The 17864-nt window shown below is 36.6% G+C and overlaps 1 protein-coding gene across 2 annotated transcripts in view; it reads left to right on the forward strand.

The window, feature by feature from the left end:
- LOC124157536 (transformation/transcription domain-associated protein) overlaps positions 1-17864 on the forward strand; it is a 105849-nt gene that overhangs the window by 53574 nt on the left and 34411 nt on the right. For both annotated transcript variants that reach the window (XM_046532351.1, XM_046532352.1), the window contains exons 30-48: positions 936-1099; positions 1221-1382; positions 1507-1695; positions 1849-1995; positions 2907-3177; positions 3800-4005; positions 4254-4487; positions 4867-5133; positions 7539-7710; positions 8801-9006; positions 9094-9364; positions 10322-10492; positions 10745-10893; positions 11440-11609; positions 14126-14364; positions 14444-14607; positions 15156-15479; positions 15938-16068; positions 17529-17736. In XM_046532351.1, coding sequence (XP_046388307.1) covers positions 936-1099; positions 1221-1382; positions 1507-1695; positions 1849-1995; positions 2907-3177; positions 3800-4005; positions 4254-4487; positions 4867-5133; positions 7539-7710; positions 8801-9006; positions 9094-9364; positions 10322-10492; positions 10745-10893; positions 11440-11609; positions 14126-14364; positions 14444-14607; positions 15156-15479; positions 15938-16068; positions 17529-17736 — 3845 coding nt within the window. The remainder of the gene's footprint in view (positions 1-935; positions 1100-1220; positions 1383-1506; positions 1696-1848; positions 1996-2906; positions 3178-3799; positions 4006-4253; positions 4488-4866; positions 5134-7538; positions 7711-8800; positions 9007-9093; positions 9365-10321; positions 10493-10744; positions 10894-11439; positions 11610-14125; positions 14365-14443; positions 14608-15155; positions 15480-15937; positions 16069-17528; positions 17737-17864) is intronic.

Here is a 17864-nt window from a genome sequence, read left to right on the forward strand (position 1 = left end):
CACTTCCCCTTTCTCCTACTAGAATACTCATACATAGAATACTCATTGGGAGTTGCAAGAATCAGCTTTTATTAATACTGAATTACTACATGCACATGTCTTGAACGGGAGACTTGAAGCTAGCATGCACGGTGATGAGGGAGTCTTGGGAAGATACTTGCATTCCCATGAGGGGCAGCGGCGAATTTGGGGTAGTGGGAGAACAGGGTTTTGAGTCTGTGACAGTCCCAGGAATTGGTGCCTAAGGTCAGGGTTCTAAGAACTCCCTGCCGGCAGTGCCAAAATCTGGGTCCTAAGAAGTCCTCAGGTTGACATTCAGAGTGGTCCACAAATGATGGCAAAGTACTCGCCCAGACTTTCTTCTCAATATACATATACCTATTCCTGATGGGTGGAGCAGGAGTGCGGGTAGCAGAGGGGGACAGGATAACTGGGGATAGCATGCCCCTGTGTGTGGTCCAGAGATCATATCTGAATTCCTGCTAATGCTCCTAGTACTCATGCATGGACTTGAGGGCAAAGAATTCTAAGGAGGGCGAGCTCAGAGTGGGGAAAATAACATCACGCCTCCTTTCCCTCCAGAAGGTGCATATTCAGCTATCCACACTTTGTGTAATCCACCTTTCCTCATTAGCTTAATTATATATCTGTTATATTTTTTTTTCTCCGTCAATTTCACAAATTTGTCTTATATTTCCAATAGCTTGCTAAAATTCTCTCAGTCAAACACTTTCTTTAGGTTCCAAAGGCCAGCTTTTTTCCTATTTCCATTACTCATTTCCACTGTTCTAGGGTGCACTATCCCACTTCTCGTTTCTTTGTCTTTTTAGAAGTTAAAATTTTCATTCCTACTCATTCATCTTTCTCATCTCATCCATTAAACCCTAAATCCTGCGACTAAACTAAGGTATGTATTGCTAAAATTCTTGTTTTAGGTATCCAACCTCCTCTACCAATCAATCCTACTGATAAACCTGAAATTCAGTACCAGAGCATCAGAATCACATCTTTATTAATAAAGTTTGATGATCAGTGGCTAATAACGCAACACCAGTTGGTAACAGCATTGAAAACAATGTGGTGCTCTGAAGAGTATCAGGTAATGATGATTCATTGTGAATTTTAAAATATGAGTTCAATCCGTGGTATAATATTCCTTATAATTTTTTTTTCTTGAATCAACATCATAGATATTATGAATTCTTCCATTTTCATTTAAGGAGAAGCACAAGAGAGTGGATGCAGTTGACTTTCAACACTGGAAAGAGCCAAAACTTCTGGTCAAGATTTTGCTACAGTATTTCTGCCATCATCCTACAGAAATCGATCTATTGTTTCAACTCTTGAGGGCACTTTGTGACCGATTCATTCCAGACTTCCAGGTAATTTTTAAATTTTACTAGGGCAAAATAATAAGTCCTTGGAATTATTTGTGATATAGATAATTTAAGGGGCATTGTCTCTAGAGAACTACATAAACTACTTACTTCCAAATATTTCTTTTAGTTCTTGCGAGATTTTCTGGAGAATACAGTTGCTGCCAGTTATACTGTTGAATGGAAGAGAGCAGCATTTTTCCGCTTCGTTGAAGCCTTTCAGCATGATAACAGTCAACTCACTCCCGAAAACTCTACCAATGGAGCCTCAGGTGGTACAACTGCAGCTAGTCAGCATAATTCTTCTCTTTATTCACAGGTATTTAATTGCTCTCATTTTTTATTGTTCTTGCTATCAATGAGTTTTCATGAATGAATGCATTGAGATAAATCTATAATGAATTGTTAACTGTCTTAAATCGAACTGTTTAAGTTCGTATCAACTACTAATTCTAGTCATATTATTTTGTAGGAATTGAAAGCAAGAGTGTTGCAGTATATTCTGATACCATGTTTTGCTGTATCATTTGAAAGAGGAGAGGGTGAGAGATTGGTTGGAGGGCCTCCCACCCCTGACCAAGACAATCCTGAAAATGTTGTTAGTGTCTTCATATCGAGAGTAAGTGCATGTTATCATAGCCATTCGTCCATTTCAAATATCGAGTGGTGGTGTACCATGCTTTGAATATCTTGTGTTTATCAGAATATCAGGATTTTTGGGATCATCTGAGGATTGCAGTGCATTTAAATTATTTAGTTCACTTAAATAAATTTTTGAGGTTTTTAATAATTGAATATTCTATTTGTATTTCTTGTGAGGAACTTCAAAAATAGGCTGCATTTCTTTTCTTGGTATCCTATAAAAAAATTATTTATAATGTCCTAGTATTATGCCATAGCGCTATGTATGTAGTAACTGCAGAATATTTCATTTTGCATAGCCATTAATTTCTGTTAAGTAACTCTCATTTGAATGAAATCATTTTCATGTCAGGAGAAAATGTTATATCATGCTATTCTGTGTCCAAATGGTCAATAGTCTGAGAGATTTTTCCATTTGGTTCCAAGTAAATGTGTATGTTAACTGCTTGAAGTTATGCCATTGAAAATATGCCGTTGAAAATGTATATGTAGTGGTAATAATTTGTCCTTATAATGAAGATGTCTAGACTACTCGAAAGAAAGATGCCAGTTATGTTCTTACTTATGCATCTATTGATGACAAAAACAAGTTTTACCCCTGTTATATATGCTTTAGTAGGTTGTGATCATGTCTTTTGTGGTTGAACTAAAAAAACTCCATGCATTCAATTCAACTTCAAAATTCAACTCGTACACATATCATAAACAGGTTCAAATTTTTCTCTCTAAATAACTACTTAGATGACTGGCATAACTCTACTGAGTGGGAAAGTATCATTCACTACCCTTAAAACATAAATACTGCTGGAAGACATCAGCCAATGAAAATTTTAATATGCTGTTTTCAATTCTAGAATTGCTCACTATTTTTGCTATTCTTTGGTTTAGGTCATCGACCCAGAGAATCCATTTGGGACTGCTGATGCTGTAAGGATTCTGTTGCTACAGTTTTCATGCTTACTTGTTGAGCAGGCTTCTCCACACATCCATGATGCAGCCAACAAGAGGCAAGGGAGCAAACTGCGTCGGCTGATGACATTTGCATGGCCTTGCCTTCTTGGAAAAAATTGTGTTGACCCAGCCACTCGCTATCATGGGCACTTGCTGCTCTCTCATATCATTGCCAAATTTGCAATACATAAGCGAATTGTGCTTCAAGGTAAGAATATAACTTGCACACCTTGTTTTTTATGATATGTGTATACTTTTATGAAATAAAATAACAATTTGTGCCTTCAGTGTTGCTGTTCCTTAAAAGTATATGGTGTGTATTTTGGTGGGGGATTATAGTAATAATAATAATAATAATAATAATAATAAATTTATTGGTGCCAAAAGATATGCAAAAACATATATAGGACCCGTCAAAAAGGATAAACACTTACACAAGAGATTCTGAATGAACAATACATAAAAGAATGTTACACAGTTACAACAAAACAATTAAGAATTGAGGAATTCCTCAATAGAATAAAAGGTATTGTTTAAAAGGTACATCTTTAATTTAGAGGAGAAATTTCCTTTCACCTTTTCATCTTTTAATGAGGCAGGTAGGTTATTATAAATCCTGCAACTCATGGTGACAGGACCAGTAGTTTAGTGGTTAGAGTATTTGGATACTGCCTGGGATATTCCAGGTTCTTGAGGAATTCAATTGTTTTCAGTTTACTGCCTATCAATTGTTTTCAGTTTACTGTCTAAAATTGAATGTCTTGCTGAAGTTCTAATAACCTTTGCATGTTAAATTTCCACTCTTGATTAACCTATACTATTGTCCACAGTTTTCCATGGTCTACTCAAAGCTCACGCTGTAGAGGCTCGCAATGTTGTTCGTCAAGCCTTGGAAATTTTAACACCCTCAGTTCCTGTAAGAATGGAGGATGGGAATACAATGCTCACTCACTGGACAAAGAAAATTATTGTGGAAGAGGGCCACACCATGGGCCAGTTATTTCATATTTTGCAACTTGTTGTCAGGCATTACAAGGTACTGTAAAACTGCTAATGTTTTGATGTCACTTGTTTAGATATTTCAATGAGTAATTTTGGGGTACTCAGTTTCATTTATTTTAGTACCCATTGCCATAAAAAAATAATTGTAATTTTTGATTAGCTTGGTGCTTATGTGTAACAACAATTTATGCAAAAGTGTTACTGATTCATTGTGGTTGAATAGTTAACAATATTTTAAGTTAACTCTTAAGAACTTTTACCAGTCAAGTTAAAATCTTTCAGGTGTATTATCCTGTCAGGCATCATTTAGTTCAGCATATGGTAGCCTCCATCCAGCGTTTAGGCTTCTCACCTTCTGCATCTCTTGAACACCGTAAGCTTGCTGTAGAGTTGGCTGAAGTTATTGTTAAGTGGGAGCTGCAGAGGATAAAAGATGAGACTACCACTCCAATGAATACTTCTCCATCTCCTTCTGAACCATCGCCTACTCCAACCACTCCTTACCATCATGAGCATGTAAGATTGAAAAGTGTTTTTTTATTGACTTTGTGATATTTTCTCTCGATTCCATAAAAATCTTGAAATCCATGGGTTGATGATGATGTTTTATCAATTACTCTCCTTTTTTCATTTTATTTGTCAATAATCATTCATTTGAATTATTCGAATTAATTTTCCTTAATATGTGGACTCTACTCCACAAGTTGTTGGTTAGAATTTAGTGCAGCATTTGTTTTTTGTTTCAATTTTGGAAAGTATTCGTAGTTCTAACATGCTAATTTGAAGTTGTGTAGTTAGCATTTTCCCTGTCACTCTTCTCTCTTTATTCTGTTCCCAAATACCATTATAAATAACATAGAGAAATATCACTTGAAATTTAACCTTTGCTTCTCAGGGTATCGGATCTCCAGCCATGGTGACTCCTGGGATGAAAAGGCCTTCCATTGAGGATCCTGGAGAAGGACCACCTCGTAAAAGACACACTTCAGGGCAGATCCTTGGGGGTCCAAGTGGGATTAGTAGTAGTAGCACTCAGACAGTTGGAGTCACAACTTCTCTATCTCAAACTGTTATTCAGCAAAAAGTTGATGGCAGTGCTCGCCCAATTGAGAGAGCTCATGCTGATGCTGTGCTCAACTTCCTCTTCCGTCTCGCATGCATGGTATATAAATTCTTGTATTGTCAGAATTTTTCAAATAGATAATCCTTTCCACTGTCTTACTTGACATGATTTCATGAATATTATTTATGTTTCTCTGATGTTTGAGCCAAACTATATTCATTTATATCAGTTATATTTTTCATCAAGGGTGTACCCAGGATCATAACTAGGGGGACAAACCATGGTCTAGGGAGGGGGGGCAAACCATGGTTTTGGGAGGGGGGGCAAACCAAGTTGTGACATTAGTTTATGAGATTATTTCCCTAAAAAAATAGTTTTATTTTAAATTACATATCTTATGCTAATACATATCATTTTTCGTGGGTTTAAAGAAAATTTGTTGAATGCTTTCGTTTCCATTCAGTTCTGATTTTGCTTAAAGACTTATGTGATTTTTGATTAGGAAGCTGCCCCTCGCTGGGTACACCCATGTTTGTCGTTTGCTAAAAGTTTCAAATATGCTATTGCTTGCCATGTTTGAAAATTTTACAGAAATTGCATAAAAGCATAAACTCATTGCCATTTTGTTAATCAGGAAAACCTGGTTGGAAAATTTGCAGAAAGTAGGTTTTTGTTTTATATTCATGCCTTTATTCTCAACCAATTATATAGTAATAACAATAATCTGTTAAGGCCAGTTTTGGTCTCAAATTATGATTTATGTTTAGTTTTATATGATTTTCTTTTAAAGCTTTCTTGACAGCAGATTTTTTTTCTGTTTTTCTCTTGGTACATTAATGAAGCCCTAATAGGGCAGTTTCCTTCATCAAAGAAAACGAAAGGAATTGATTGTGATTCGTTACCCGCCAATTCATAATTTACAAATTATTTGGTTTTAGAAATGCCAGTTTAGACGAATGTTAGTGGTCAATTTTAACCTTATTTGAAAAAGACCAGATTGGCAGCCATGTGATGCCACACCACGTGACGTCACAGGGACCTAGATGCTATACAAGTAGTCAGGAGTATTACATCGCCTGAAATTACCAAAGGCATGCATGAGGCACAGAGCTCAGGGAAATATCCCTTAATAATCTCCTATTAAAATTGCCTAAAAATTGTCATAAAATTTCCTTCGTTTGATAGGGTAGTAATAATCCTTATTTAAGCCAAGTGCTACCTGCTAGCAGCCTGCATCATATCGGCACTCATAGCTTCACACCAAGGTGGCCTCGCACAGTGGCAGTGGGAACCAGAATGACGTCACATGAGCTTTTCCCAGTGTGCATATATAGCCGTCGCATATTCGCATGCTTGAAAATTTTTAATTTTCATTTAATCACGAAAAATAGGTATTGCCATTTAAAAATCTAAAAGCGGGAAATGCGTACTCCAGGAGTAATATTCTTACCATTTAGGCAATTAAAAAAATAGTAATAAACCACCCTATTTTAGCTACAGACTGATTGACCATTGCATTAAGAGGCTAACAGTCACCCATGCATTGCTATTGACGTGGTAAACTGCTTATTCTTAGCCCTTTAAAGCATCGAGGCGTAGCATTTTTCCCAATAATCTGAGTTTTTTCAGAGTTTTTTTAATCAGTTCCCGAAACATTTGAACAATACAAAACAGTGATGCAATCCATCATTTTTTCGGAGTTGTTCATCCTGCATAACTGTAACAAAAAGAGCCATTTGGTGTTGCTTGCTAATACAGTCCTGTTTCATCAGCATTGAAAATGTTATCAACGCAAAAATTCTGGAGTAACTTGGGCAGTTTGTTCAATTTCAACTCCTCTGCTCTTACAACATCAGCACTCTTTTTCTCCGCGAGCTCTCTTGAATTTTATTTGGTTTTTGGTCTTCCATCCAGACGGTCAGTCTTCTGTTGCATTAAAGTGGTCATGACCAAGTTTCAAAGGTAGTTCCTCCAGCGTCTTGTTTAAAATTGGATCACTATTGCAAACACATTATTTGCTCACAATGGAAAACCATTGATATAAAGCATCCTCAGCATCTGGATCCTAACGTTGACATTTCCCCTCTTCTCTTAAACACAACAGTACGTTGAATGAGGTGTCATGGTAGGGGAATGGAATCCAAATAAACTGACGGATAGTATTACAATAAGAGCTTTTAGAATAAGGCAAGAATAAGTACACTTGTGAAAAATAAGACTAAACTAAAGGAGGAAAGTATAATAAAGCTGTATTCTATTCCGGAAAAACCTTTAATTTCGCTGCGAGTGTAGAGTTAATGTCACCAACTCATGGTCCAATAAAGTGGCATGCTGTCCCAGTTATGCAGAGAAAACTCTGGGATATTCCTCTATTGAGTTCTGTTCTTCAAGATCTGCCCCAATTAAGTGGCTTTAATTTCCTTCTTCTTCTTCTAATTCTTAACTTTTTGAAGATAGGAGATTTTGGTATTTTATAGTGTTTAATTAGCAATTTTTCTTTGTAGGTGAATGATGCCAATGCAACTGTTGGTTCTCCTGGAGAGTTGCTATCTCGGAGATGTGTAGCGCTGTTAAAGGCTGCTCTCAAACCCGAAGTTTGGCCAGCACCTCAATGTGATATTAAACTTGCATGGCTTGATAAATTATTTGCTGGAGTTGAGTCAGCCTCGGGATCTGGTTAGTTAAATATGAATACATTATAAAATTACTTTAAAACCTCTGTGCAATAAATTTGTTGTGATCGGAAAAATCATGACTATGCTGTGGGAGGTTTTGCTGTATGGATTTGATGTGCAGGTTCTGTTTTCACAGGGGCATCCAATTTATCCAAATATCATGCAATGCAAGTAAAGTAAATTTCTCAGTCACCATAAAAATCTTTCCATTAGCTATGATAAATAAATATTATTTACCATTAAATACTGTGCCTAATATTGCATCATTTTCAATCTGTGTTTTAATAATTGAAATGGTTGCTTTCCTTGTTGATTCATCTCTGTGCTTCATCTCTTACTTTAGTTAGTCTGTAATCAAAAGTCTGCCAAAATTATTCCCTAAGAATTGTGTATTTTCAAATTGTTCCATAATTTGCTGAATATCTAGTCGATTTTATTTATTGAAGGCAATAATTTAAGCGGATAGCAATGGGTGCATCATACTAGCTGCTTTCAACAGCAATTTTTCTTGAAAGAGCTCATATTGCCCTGTTACTGACAAAATATAACAAATTGTTAGAAACCTCAATGCATCCTTTCTTTGATCCGTTTTGAGGTCAGTCTCTACGGGGAACTCTGGTAGAGCTGAGGTAGTGTATTGTTAATTCCTAATCTTCTGTGGTTCCCTCTCTTTTTTGGCTCGACTTAATGTTATCTTGTTTATTAATATCATTTTTTTGTTGGAGGAGGAAGTAGTAATGCAATATCATCCATTTTTGGGACCCTTGCATTGGCTAAAGCTATTTGAGCTTAAAATCCTTGCACAGATACTTGAATCATAGTTTTTATATAACTAAGGAATTGAAATCAACTGATTTGGACGTTACTTGGTGGAACGATGAAATATTCATGGTGAAACAAAAACACAGTACTATTCCACAAAATATATTTAAGCTGTCTACTAGTTTCGACGTTTACACCATCATTACCAAGACTAACTGAGAACTAAGGAATTGGTTTTCTCTGTTAGGATTCTGAAAAAAATGTTAGGTGTGGGCATTTTGTTTTATGGTTTAGAAACCTAATTAATATAATATCTCTTTTATGTTTAGGAGGAAGTGGAGTAGGAGGAGGAATGGCTGGCATGAGTGGTGGATTCTCGTCATTGGGTGGAAGTCAGCCTAATTATGCCAACATATGCACAGCATTAGATCTTCTTACTTTCTTAGTCTCCGTTCTTCGTAAAGAGCAAATCCTTGTTACATTCCGTCCTCTTCAAAGAGGAATTTCAGCATGTATGACATGTCCTAATTTGAAGGTTGGTTGTTCATTACATGATTCTTTATTTTCTGTTATGTATATATTATGGCTATTTATGTAATATCATTTTATTTCCATTTGACAGGTTATCAAGTTAGTTCATGGTCTTTTGACGAAGTTGATGAGCATATTTCCTACAGAAGTAACAAATTCTCCGGTTGCCTCTCGATTTGAAGAACTGGAATGTTTGTATGCATGTGTGAATAAGGTTGTGTTAGAAGGACTGAGCAGTTATGAAAAGAGCCCCTCTGGTGGCAATATACCTGGAAGTGCATCATCATCGGGTACAAATACGTCTGGAAGTGCAGTCACTGCTATGTCAGTTGGAGCTGGCGCGGGTGGTGTGGGATCAATTGGTAATTCACGATTTGTTTTGTTTTGCATTTGACCTTTTACGTTAATCAGTATTTAATGTTTCTACTTTGATGTTATTTATTTTAAAAATTTTCCACACACGCCATTACTGCCAGTTGACACTTGTAAAATGGAGTAGAGTATTAATTTATACAATAAAATAAAAATAAAAATTTAAAGAATATTAATTTTGATGAAGGGTAGGAAGAGGCTTTTGACCAGATATGCAAGTATGGTAGAGCAATATTAGACCGAGTTAAGTATTAATTGTCTAGAATGGCTTGGTCTGCAATCAGTGACTATAAATACATAGTTTACAGTGCGGGTTATGAATAGAGTAATTGTGTGTACAAAGTATTTCCGTATAATTTATTGCATTGGGTGGTATATGATTTCTAAAGTACTCCCTGGAAATATACAGATCATTTTTAACTTACAGATAATTAATTTTTTCTAAAACATTTTGTTGAAATGATTTAAACAGCTGTGAAAATGCAGTGATGGAGATGACATCGGCTTCAAATACCTTTTCTATCATCTCAGTCCTACTCAGCCGCATTCATTTAGCTGAGGGTTTTATCATCATGCGTGCAACTTTTGGTATTTCTCTTTTTAATTGGAGTAAATGGGTGGAAGATATACTCACAACGTTTACATCACAAATTTCATGTGCATTCTAGTAATTTGTGCAATCAGTCACGTGCAATATTATTAAAGGGCGCTTTTGTTGTTGATAGGAGGTTGATAGATAAATATTCCATGCAACATGAAGCTTCATCACAATATCTTTTCAGCGTCAATGTTTCCAAAGCCTCGGGACATCCATCATTTATCGTTTACATTTATGTTTGTTTCACTCTTTTAAACTGAAAATAGTAATGTTATGGTATTTATTTATAATTTTTTGTTCTTATTGTCATATTTTGAATGATTTTTATTTCTTTAATCTTTTGTCGTAGGAGGAGGCAGTGTAAATGCACCATCATCACTTTTTGGAACACTTATGGTGCTTAAAGCGGCTTGTGCTCACAATCCTTGTTACATTGACCGTCTTATTACCTCCTTCATGAGGGTCTTACAGAGAATGACTAGAGAGCATCTTAGTCCAGGAGGAGGAGATTCAAGTTTAGGTCAGTATTGTCTTATGGATTATCCTTTGAATTAAGCTGAGAAAATTGAAAATCTATGGATTTGATAGTGTCATTAATGGGCACTCCAGCCTCCTCATGGTTTAAAAGGAGGGAAAAATTAAAATAAAGATATTTTCATGAGAGTTTTGCGTGTGGGAGTAATGACTCAATCTTGAAGTATAATGTAATCATCATCTTTCCTAATCGATGTGTAGATGTTATTTTAACATTGTGTTTGTGAAATTTTTTTAGCAAATGAACTGCTGGTGCTGAGTCTTGATCTGGTGAAAAACAGAGTAGGTGTAATGGGCGTAGAAATGAGGAAAGCATTTATTGGAAATATATTGGTCGGTCTCATAGAAAAGACACCTGATGTCAAAGTTATGAAGACTATAATTAAGGTGAGTTGTTTGTAAACCGTGGAAGCATTTGCTATTTGTCCCCTTCATGTCTTCATTCGTCTTATGGATCACTTTTGTGCTGATCATCAATTTTTAGATGTTTTAGTCACCTTTACTTGCGAATGGAATGTTATATGTTCTTTCTGTGATTACTAAAGGGCAGTGGTGCAGTGAGGGAGGGGTTTTGGGGGATAAACCCCCCCCCAGAGCTCAGAGAATTTTTAAAGTTTAATCCATTTTACTTAATTGGACTAATATTACTTATGTAATTTTAGTCTAATGTAAGGATTATAAAAATATCCCTCAGAAAGCTGTAAAACTTACCATTTTGAACCATTTATATTCATTTTTTTTCTGGGGAGGGCCCCCGCACCTCCCGCTTCCCCTGGTGGGTATTCCATACCCCCGAACTCCCCAGTATTAGTTGTGCTTAAACCCCCTCCTATCCTCAATTCCTAGCTGAGCCCCTGCTAAAAGGCATATTTTGCTTTTCATACTTCTGTGCCAATTGGTAGTAATGGACTGTTAAACCTTGAATCTTTTTAGATGCTGGAAGAATGGATGAAGAATAAAAATCCAATAGCTGTCAATCAAGGTCCTAGTTTAAGAGAGAAATCAATTCTTCTAGTCAAACTGATGCAATATGTAGAAAAAAGATTTCCAGATGATATAGATTTGAATGCTCAGTTTCTGGAAATAGTCAATTTTGTATACAGGTGAGTTGTTTGAATAAGGAGATATATTCTACAATTTGGTGTAGTAACTTGCTGGGGAACTAAGAGCAGTTTTGAGAAAAGGTATAAAAATGTAGAAAAACCTGTGGAACATGGAAAAATTTCATGCAACCACTATTTCAAACACTGTCAATTTTTTTACATTCAAGAAAAAATGATGGTGCCCAAAGTAAGTTTTGTGTTTTATTATTAGTTCATCTAAATATGTAGTGAAAATCATCTCTCATGACCCATCTACTCCCTCACTTTCTGATGTAATGAAATTTTTGTGAATCTGATGTTGACAATGTGCCAAAAGTCTCGTGTCAATTACTGGGGCTCTCCCAGATGGCCATTATGAGGAGAAGCAACTAAGGCATCTTAGGTCTTAGATAGTAGCTGTTCATTTACATATCCTGTTGTCCCTTCCGATTTTGTTGGCACATTTATTTATTTATTTTATTTTTTATTTATTTCAAGAGTCCACACACTGCAATATTGCCAACTTATAGTGGCCCAATAACAAGAAAATATATAACAGGAAAACAAAATACATTAGGGATGGTCAGATCGGATACCTTGGATCCAAATATCCGTGAATATTGCTCTTCATCAGATACATCGGATCCAAAGTTGCAGAAGACTTCGGATCTGGATCCGAAATTTTAAATAATAGCTTCAGTGAAAGCAATGCCCCACATAAGGGTGGAAAGAGTTCCGATTCTCTCTTCGAATGCATGGTCGCATGCTATTTTTGTCCTACTCATGAACCATTTTGTTTGAAAGCTCTCGCAGAAGTTATGTGGCAGAATTTCAGCCGTGAAAAATAGCAAAGGTAAAATACGACTGACACATAGTGTGACTCTTCCCAAGAGGTTGATCAATCATCGAGGGAATCTCAGCGTCGTAGGATAATAACAGCGTCAAAAGTAACTATGCTGCAGATTTCAAAAAACCAACCTCGGCCGTCCATCAGCCCGTGCCTCTGCTGTTTTTTTTTTGTTTCCGAAATCACACAGACCATAAATCATTGTCTTCTAAGGAAAATATCAAATTACAAGAGAACAATTGAAGCTTCTGACAAATATTTCTCGGGTTTGCATCCAGGTTAAAGCTTTAACCTGGATGCAAACCCGAGAAATATTTGTCAGAAGTATTCACCAGCAAAATCTTAAATCGTTTAATTGAAGCTTGTTTCATCCCTACCCCGTCTCACCAACTGACCTTTTTTGGCCTACCTGCTCCAATTCTCCATTTCTTGACAGCAAATGCTAGGTGAGTGACTTTCTGGGCCTGAAGATTTCTCGATAGTTTTGACAATTAGATGACATGCTTGAGATTAAAAAAGATTTAGACCAAATGCGACGTATTCCGGATGATATTTCTGTTTATTTTTCAGCTGTAATTGATTGCCTCTAAGTTTTCTGTTTACAATTAGGCTATACTAATATGCAACATTGTCCAAACAGCACAATTTTCAAAGAAACAAGAGCAGAATTAGCCCCTCAAACAAGTGGAGACGGATTGGAAACATCAACTGCATATGTCACGTAGTGCGCCCAGCTTCACTTTGAAGACAACAACATCACTGAAGCAAGATCTGACTTGTTCGTCCTTGACAATAATTTTTTCCTTGATACTTCTCACATTTTGATAATACATACTCCCATGGGAAGCACTGGGAGGGCCAGGATTAAGGTTTACGTCTTCTGAGAGAATCACTAACAGCAGCACCACAACTACACACCGAGGGTATGGCATCGAGGCAGCAGGAGAGTGGCTGAGGGATCGCCGAGGCTTGGGCAGATGGGCACCCGAGTGACGGAGGTTACATGGAGAGAAACCACTTGCAGCGAAAGTTGAAAAGGAAAAACTTCTGTAGGCAAACTTCCCCATTGGTAATGAGTCCGAGAAAAGCTGTGATCGGTTTGTACCCACAACTGTAGATACACGCACCGCAATATTTACGAATAGTGCAAAACTCAAGGTACTAATACAAATAAACACAGGAGCTGGAGCATAGCGTGCTTTCTTACTGGCGGCCTTATTGAAAGTCAGTGAAAGTCAGCAACTCCTTTGTTGTTCAGCATTCACATTATGTATTTTTGTTTGATGATGATTCTCCTAAATCCTCTGATCCTTTTCCAATTCTGAATGCTTTTCCTGTTAAGACACCACGATGAAAGCGTAATGTAAAATCATTACGTGAATAAAGATAGTTGTCACAATGGTGGGTGCAATGAATGCTTAATCTGGCTTTAGATGGCATCTGCAATTTTCTAATCTCAATGTTAGCAATTTCAATACAAATGCTGTCAGAAGATATGTGTAAATCCTTATGTCATATTCATGTGCCAAAGTCTTATCACAAATACTGGTGTCCACCACCTTTAAATTGGGCATAATTACTTAATTGAGGGTAGTGTAATATTAAGTACTAATGTACTAATTTCTCTGTGTGGAGTGGATATTTGTGTACACTAATGCCCTATAATTATCTTTATGTTGTTTTTCATCAGGGATGATGCTTTGAAGACCACAGAACTGACATCAAAACTGGAGCCTGCTTTTCTTGCTGGGCTCCGATGTGTGCAGCCATCTATCAGAGCCAAATTTTTTGAAGTGTTTGACAATAGCATGAGACGACGTTTGTATGACAGACTTCTGTACATTGTCTGTTCACAAAATTGGGAATCTATGGGTGCACACTTTTGGATAAAGCAATGCATTGAATTAGTTCTAGTTACGTGTGTGCCCAGTAAGTAGCATTATATAAATAAATTTTTTTCATTTTTATTCCTGTTTTCCAGTTACTCAATGTTAAATACATTTTTCAGCTACTCCCATTCAGATATCATCGGCTAACAATACCCTTCCTGGTATCTGTTCTGTGATAAACTTTGCTGATTCAACTGAGAAGGCCAACTTTGTTGTATACACAACCCTGAAAGAAGAACCTGCTGATGTTCCCAGTGAAACTAGTGAAACTCAAGAGAAGGAGGTATTAAATGTTTATTTTGCCTTTCAGTTTATGTATAATTTTCATTGCAGTATTATGTTGCTACAACTTCGGGATGACTCAGATCTGTCACATCTCATAATTATTCATATTTCATAAATTAATCTCCTTTGAATTGGAGTTTGTTTTTATCGCGATTAGTTTGTAAAAAAATGTTGCTAATCTTGTTTCACTGTTGAAAGATTCCACTGGAGTGTATTTTTTGTGACCAAGCAAGTCGGTGGCCAACCCACCTCTGCGTAATTTCTGGAAAAATTGAAATGATGGTAATTTTTAAGGTTGCTTTTCAATGAAAAGTTTTATTTCACCAGCTTAACGAACAGTGTTTAAAAATATTTTATAAAATCTAAAAGCTACTTGTCTACTCATATTAGACCTCAGACACATTACATCTGAAATGTATTGCACCACTGAGGTACTGTGAAAAGTAATAAACCTTCTCCCCGAAAGAATGACCTTAATCCACCCCAATAAAGTGTACAGCTACACAATTCTTGAGGAACTGACTGCTGATCCCATACTTATTACAGGATGATAATGTGTTGGATTTGGAGCTATCATCTGTGGTGGATAGTGCTCAAGGCTCAAATTCGGGTGGCCCTGGGGTGTTGTCAACCCCAAGGAAGTCATTAAATGGCTCTGTAGATTTGCCAGGGCTAAATACCTCTGGCTCAGGTTTACAGTCACTAGTTGCTAGACAATCCAAATTCATAGAAAGTGCAAAGGAGGTTCGTTCATCACAGTTACTACTTGCCGCTGCGCAGCTTTGCCATATGGATTCATCTCTTGCAGAGCAAGTGTGGATTGCTCTTCTTCCACGTGTATGGAAGATATTATCGGAAAAACAGCAAATAGTGAGTAAAGAGAAATCAGACTTTTCATGGCTGTCCTGCTGTGTAATTACTTTTTGCCGTAATAGATATGTCATTAGTTTCATCTTGTTTTTTTTTGTGGATTGGTTTGTTTAGTGCTTAAGATATAGTGCAGTATTCTTTAATCTACCAAGTCCTATTACTTTGTAGTATATTATTAATAATATAAAACTATAGATGGTTCTTATACCTGCTAATGATTCTTCATATTAACATTGCTATTTTTTTAATGAGAAGCAAATGGCTAAATTTATGTGGAGTAGTATGCTATTCTTTAATGTGTTATTAGTTATTGAATTTCTTGTAACCAACGCTCTAAAATTATGTTGTTTTGATTTGGTGTTTACAATGTTGATTGATTGGATCACCATATTGCGTGTATGAATGCTAGATTTCTTTTTGACTCTAAATGTCTTAACTTCTACATTTCATTCTTATAGGGTCTCTCCAGTGAAATTGTGCCTTTCTTATGCAGTGGTGCACATGTGGTGCAAAAGGATTGCCATCCTAGTGCACTCAATGTTTTTGTTGAGGCTCTGGCTCAATGTTCTCCTCCTGTACCCATTAAACCGTAAGTTTTACATTGTAATATCAGAAAAATTTAACAATCTTTGAACTATTTATTTCCATCGCTTCATAAAATGTACATACAGTGAAAGCCCGGTTTAGCGAATACTGCATTGTACGAGAATTGCATTTGAGCGAGTGATAGTCTTTGTACCACCAAATGGCCTATGTTTCACATGTAAAATAAAATGGATATAGTGAGGTCAAAAATTTTCTTCCACTGTGTACAGTCGGTATTATGACAGATATTTCTCAAGGGTAATGCTCCGCCGAGCAAGCATTAACTATTATGTTTTGTATTATGTGTTTAATAAACTAAAAATAAAAGATGTGTGTCAGATATACAACACCTAAAGCCAGTTATGTCCAACCATTTATGTGATTTACGACCTTGAATACGTTCTGCGCACTCCCATTTGACGTTCTTCTTTTGTTAGGCCCAGTTATCCCAGGGACGGGAATTGGAGGAAGATGACAGTGGGAGAGGAAGCTAGTTCCATAAGACTCTCCATGGTTAGTTCCCCCACCCCCATCTTTGACTGGCTTTACATAGTAGTGGAAACCCCTCCATCTTTTCCCTTGTTAGGTAAGGAAGTGGAAAGTGCAACACTGTCGTAGTTAGATCGGCCTTGCATTGTATTTCGACTTATGGAAAGCTAGAGTAACGTTATCAGTCGCTGCACGCTATCTGGCGATGTATATTTCGATATTTGATTTATGCATAGGAATGTAGTTTGATCAAGACATCGTCGGCTATTGTCGCGTAGGAAAATCACAGTTATTACCAAGATGGTAAAAATACAATCAACATTAGGTTAGCGAGCGAGGACTCAGCACCACCTAGTAATCAACAGTAAAACAGTATAAATGGTGATGTTTTTGCTGCGTGCTTTTATCATGTGATGATTTTATCGTAGGTATATAAACTGCATAGGGTTATTTTATCAGAGGAACTGAAGATTTTGTACGTTAAGTAAAATATTTATATCATCGCAATCGTTCTCCAAAAAAACTCTCAAGACTGCAGTCCGGCCCGCGAGAGTTGTCTGATGCCATCCCAAAGGAGGGGTGGAGAACCCTGTGCCAGCACAGTTTGCAGCCAATCACTTACTAGTGTACACTATCACATGGTACATTATCATGTGCATGTTAATGTGTGAATTGATGAATGATTTTTGTGGACCGGAATGGAACATGTTCGAATACATAAACCAAATTAGATAAGGTTCTATTTTCTGTTGATGCATTTGCACTTGTTGGGTGGTTACAGGGTGCATTTTCGTGTTCATTCACGCGTTCATACGACATTAATTTGTACGTGTTAATGTATCGTGTAACCAGGCCTATAGAATTTACATATTTTATCCTTGTATGTAGCTAGTTTGTTATTGTGTTTCCTGTGGGCTTCCTGCGTTCTGTAGTTTTGTTTCTTGAAATTTAAACACCTTATTTTTTTATTTACAGTTGCCTAATGAAGTACTTGGGAAAATCTCACAACCTCTGGCATAGGATGGTCCTCAGTTTGGAGCAGTTAGCATTTGATACTAACAGTGATGGCTCGTTAAACAGCTCAAAAAACAAAAAAGATGCTGCTCCAGGCTCTGGTGCTATTGCACCTGCTGCATCTTTAGATTGTTATGAATTTGAACCTAATAGTCCTTCTCCGTTGCAGGTGAGTCTCAATAATAATATTTATTAATGTCATTGGAATAAAACATCTGTAACTTTTGTCAAAATACAATTTAAAATTAAATATGAACTGTAAACGAATTAGCTGTAAATGTCCAATTATCTAATATG

This window comes from Ischnura elegans, chromosome 4 (assembly GCF_921293095.1).
Source record: "Ischnura elegans chromosome 4, ioIscEleg1.1, whole genome shotgun sequence".
NCBI classification, from domain to species: domain Eukaryota; kingdom Metazoa; phylum Arthropoda; class Insecta; order Odonata; family Coenagrionidae; genus Ischnura; species Ischnura elegans.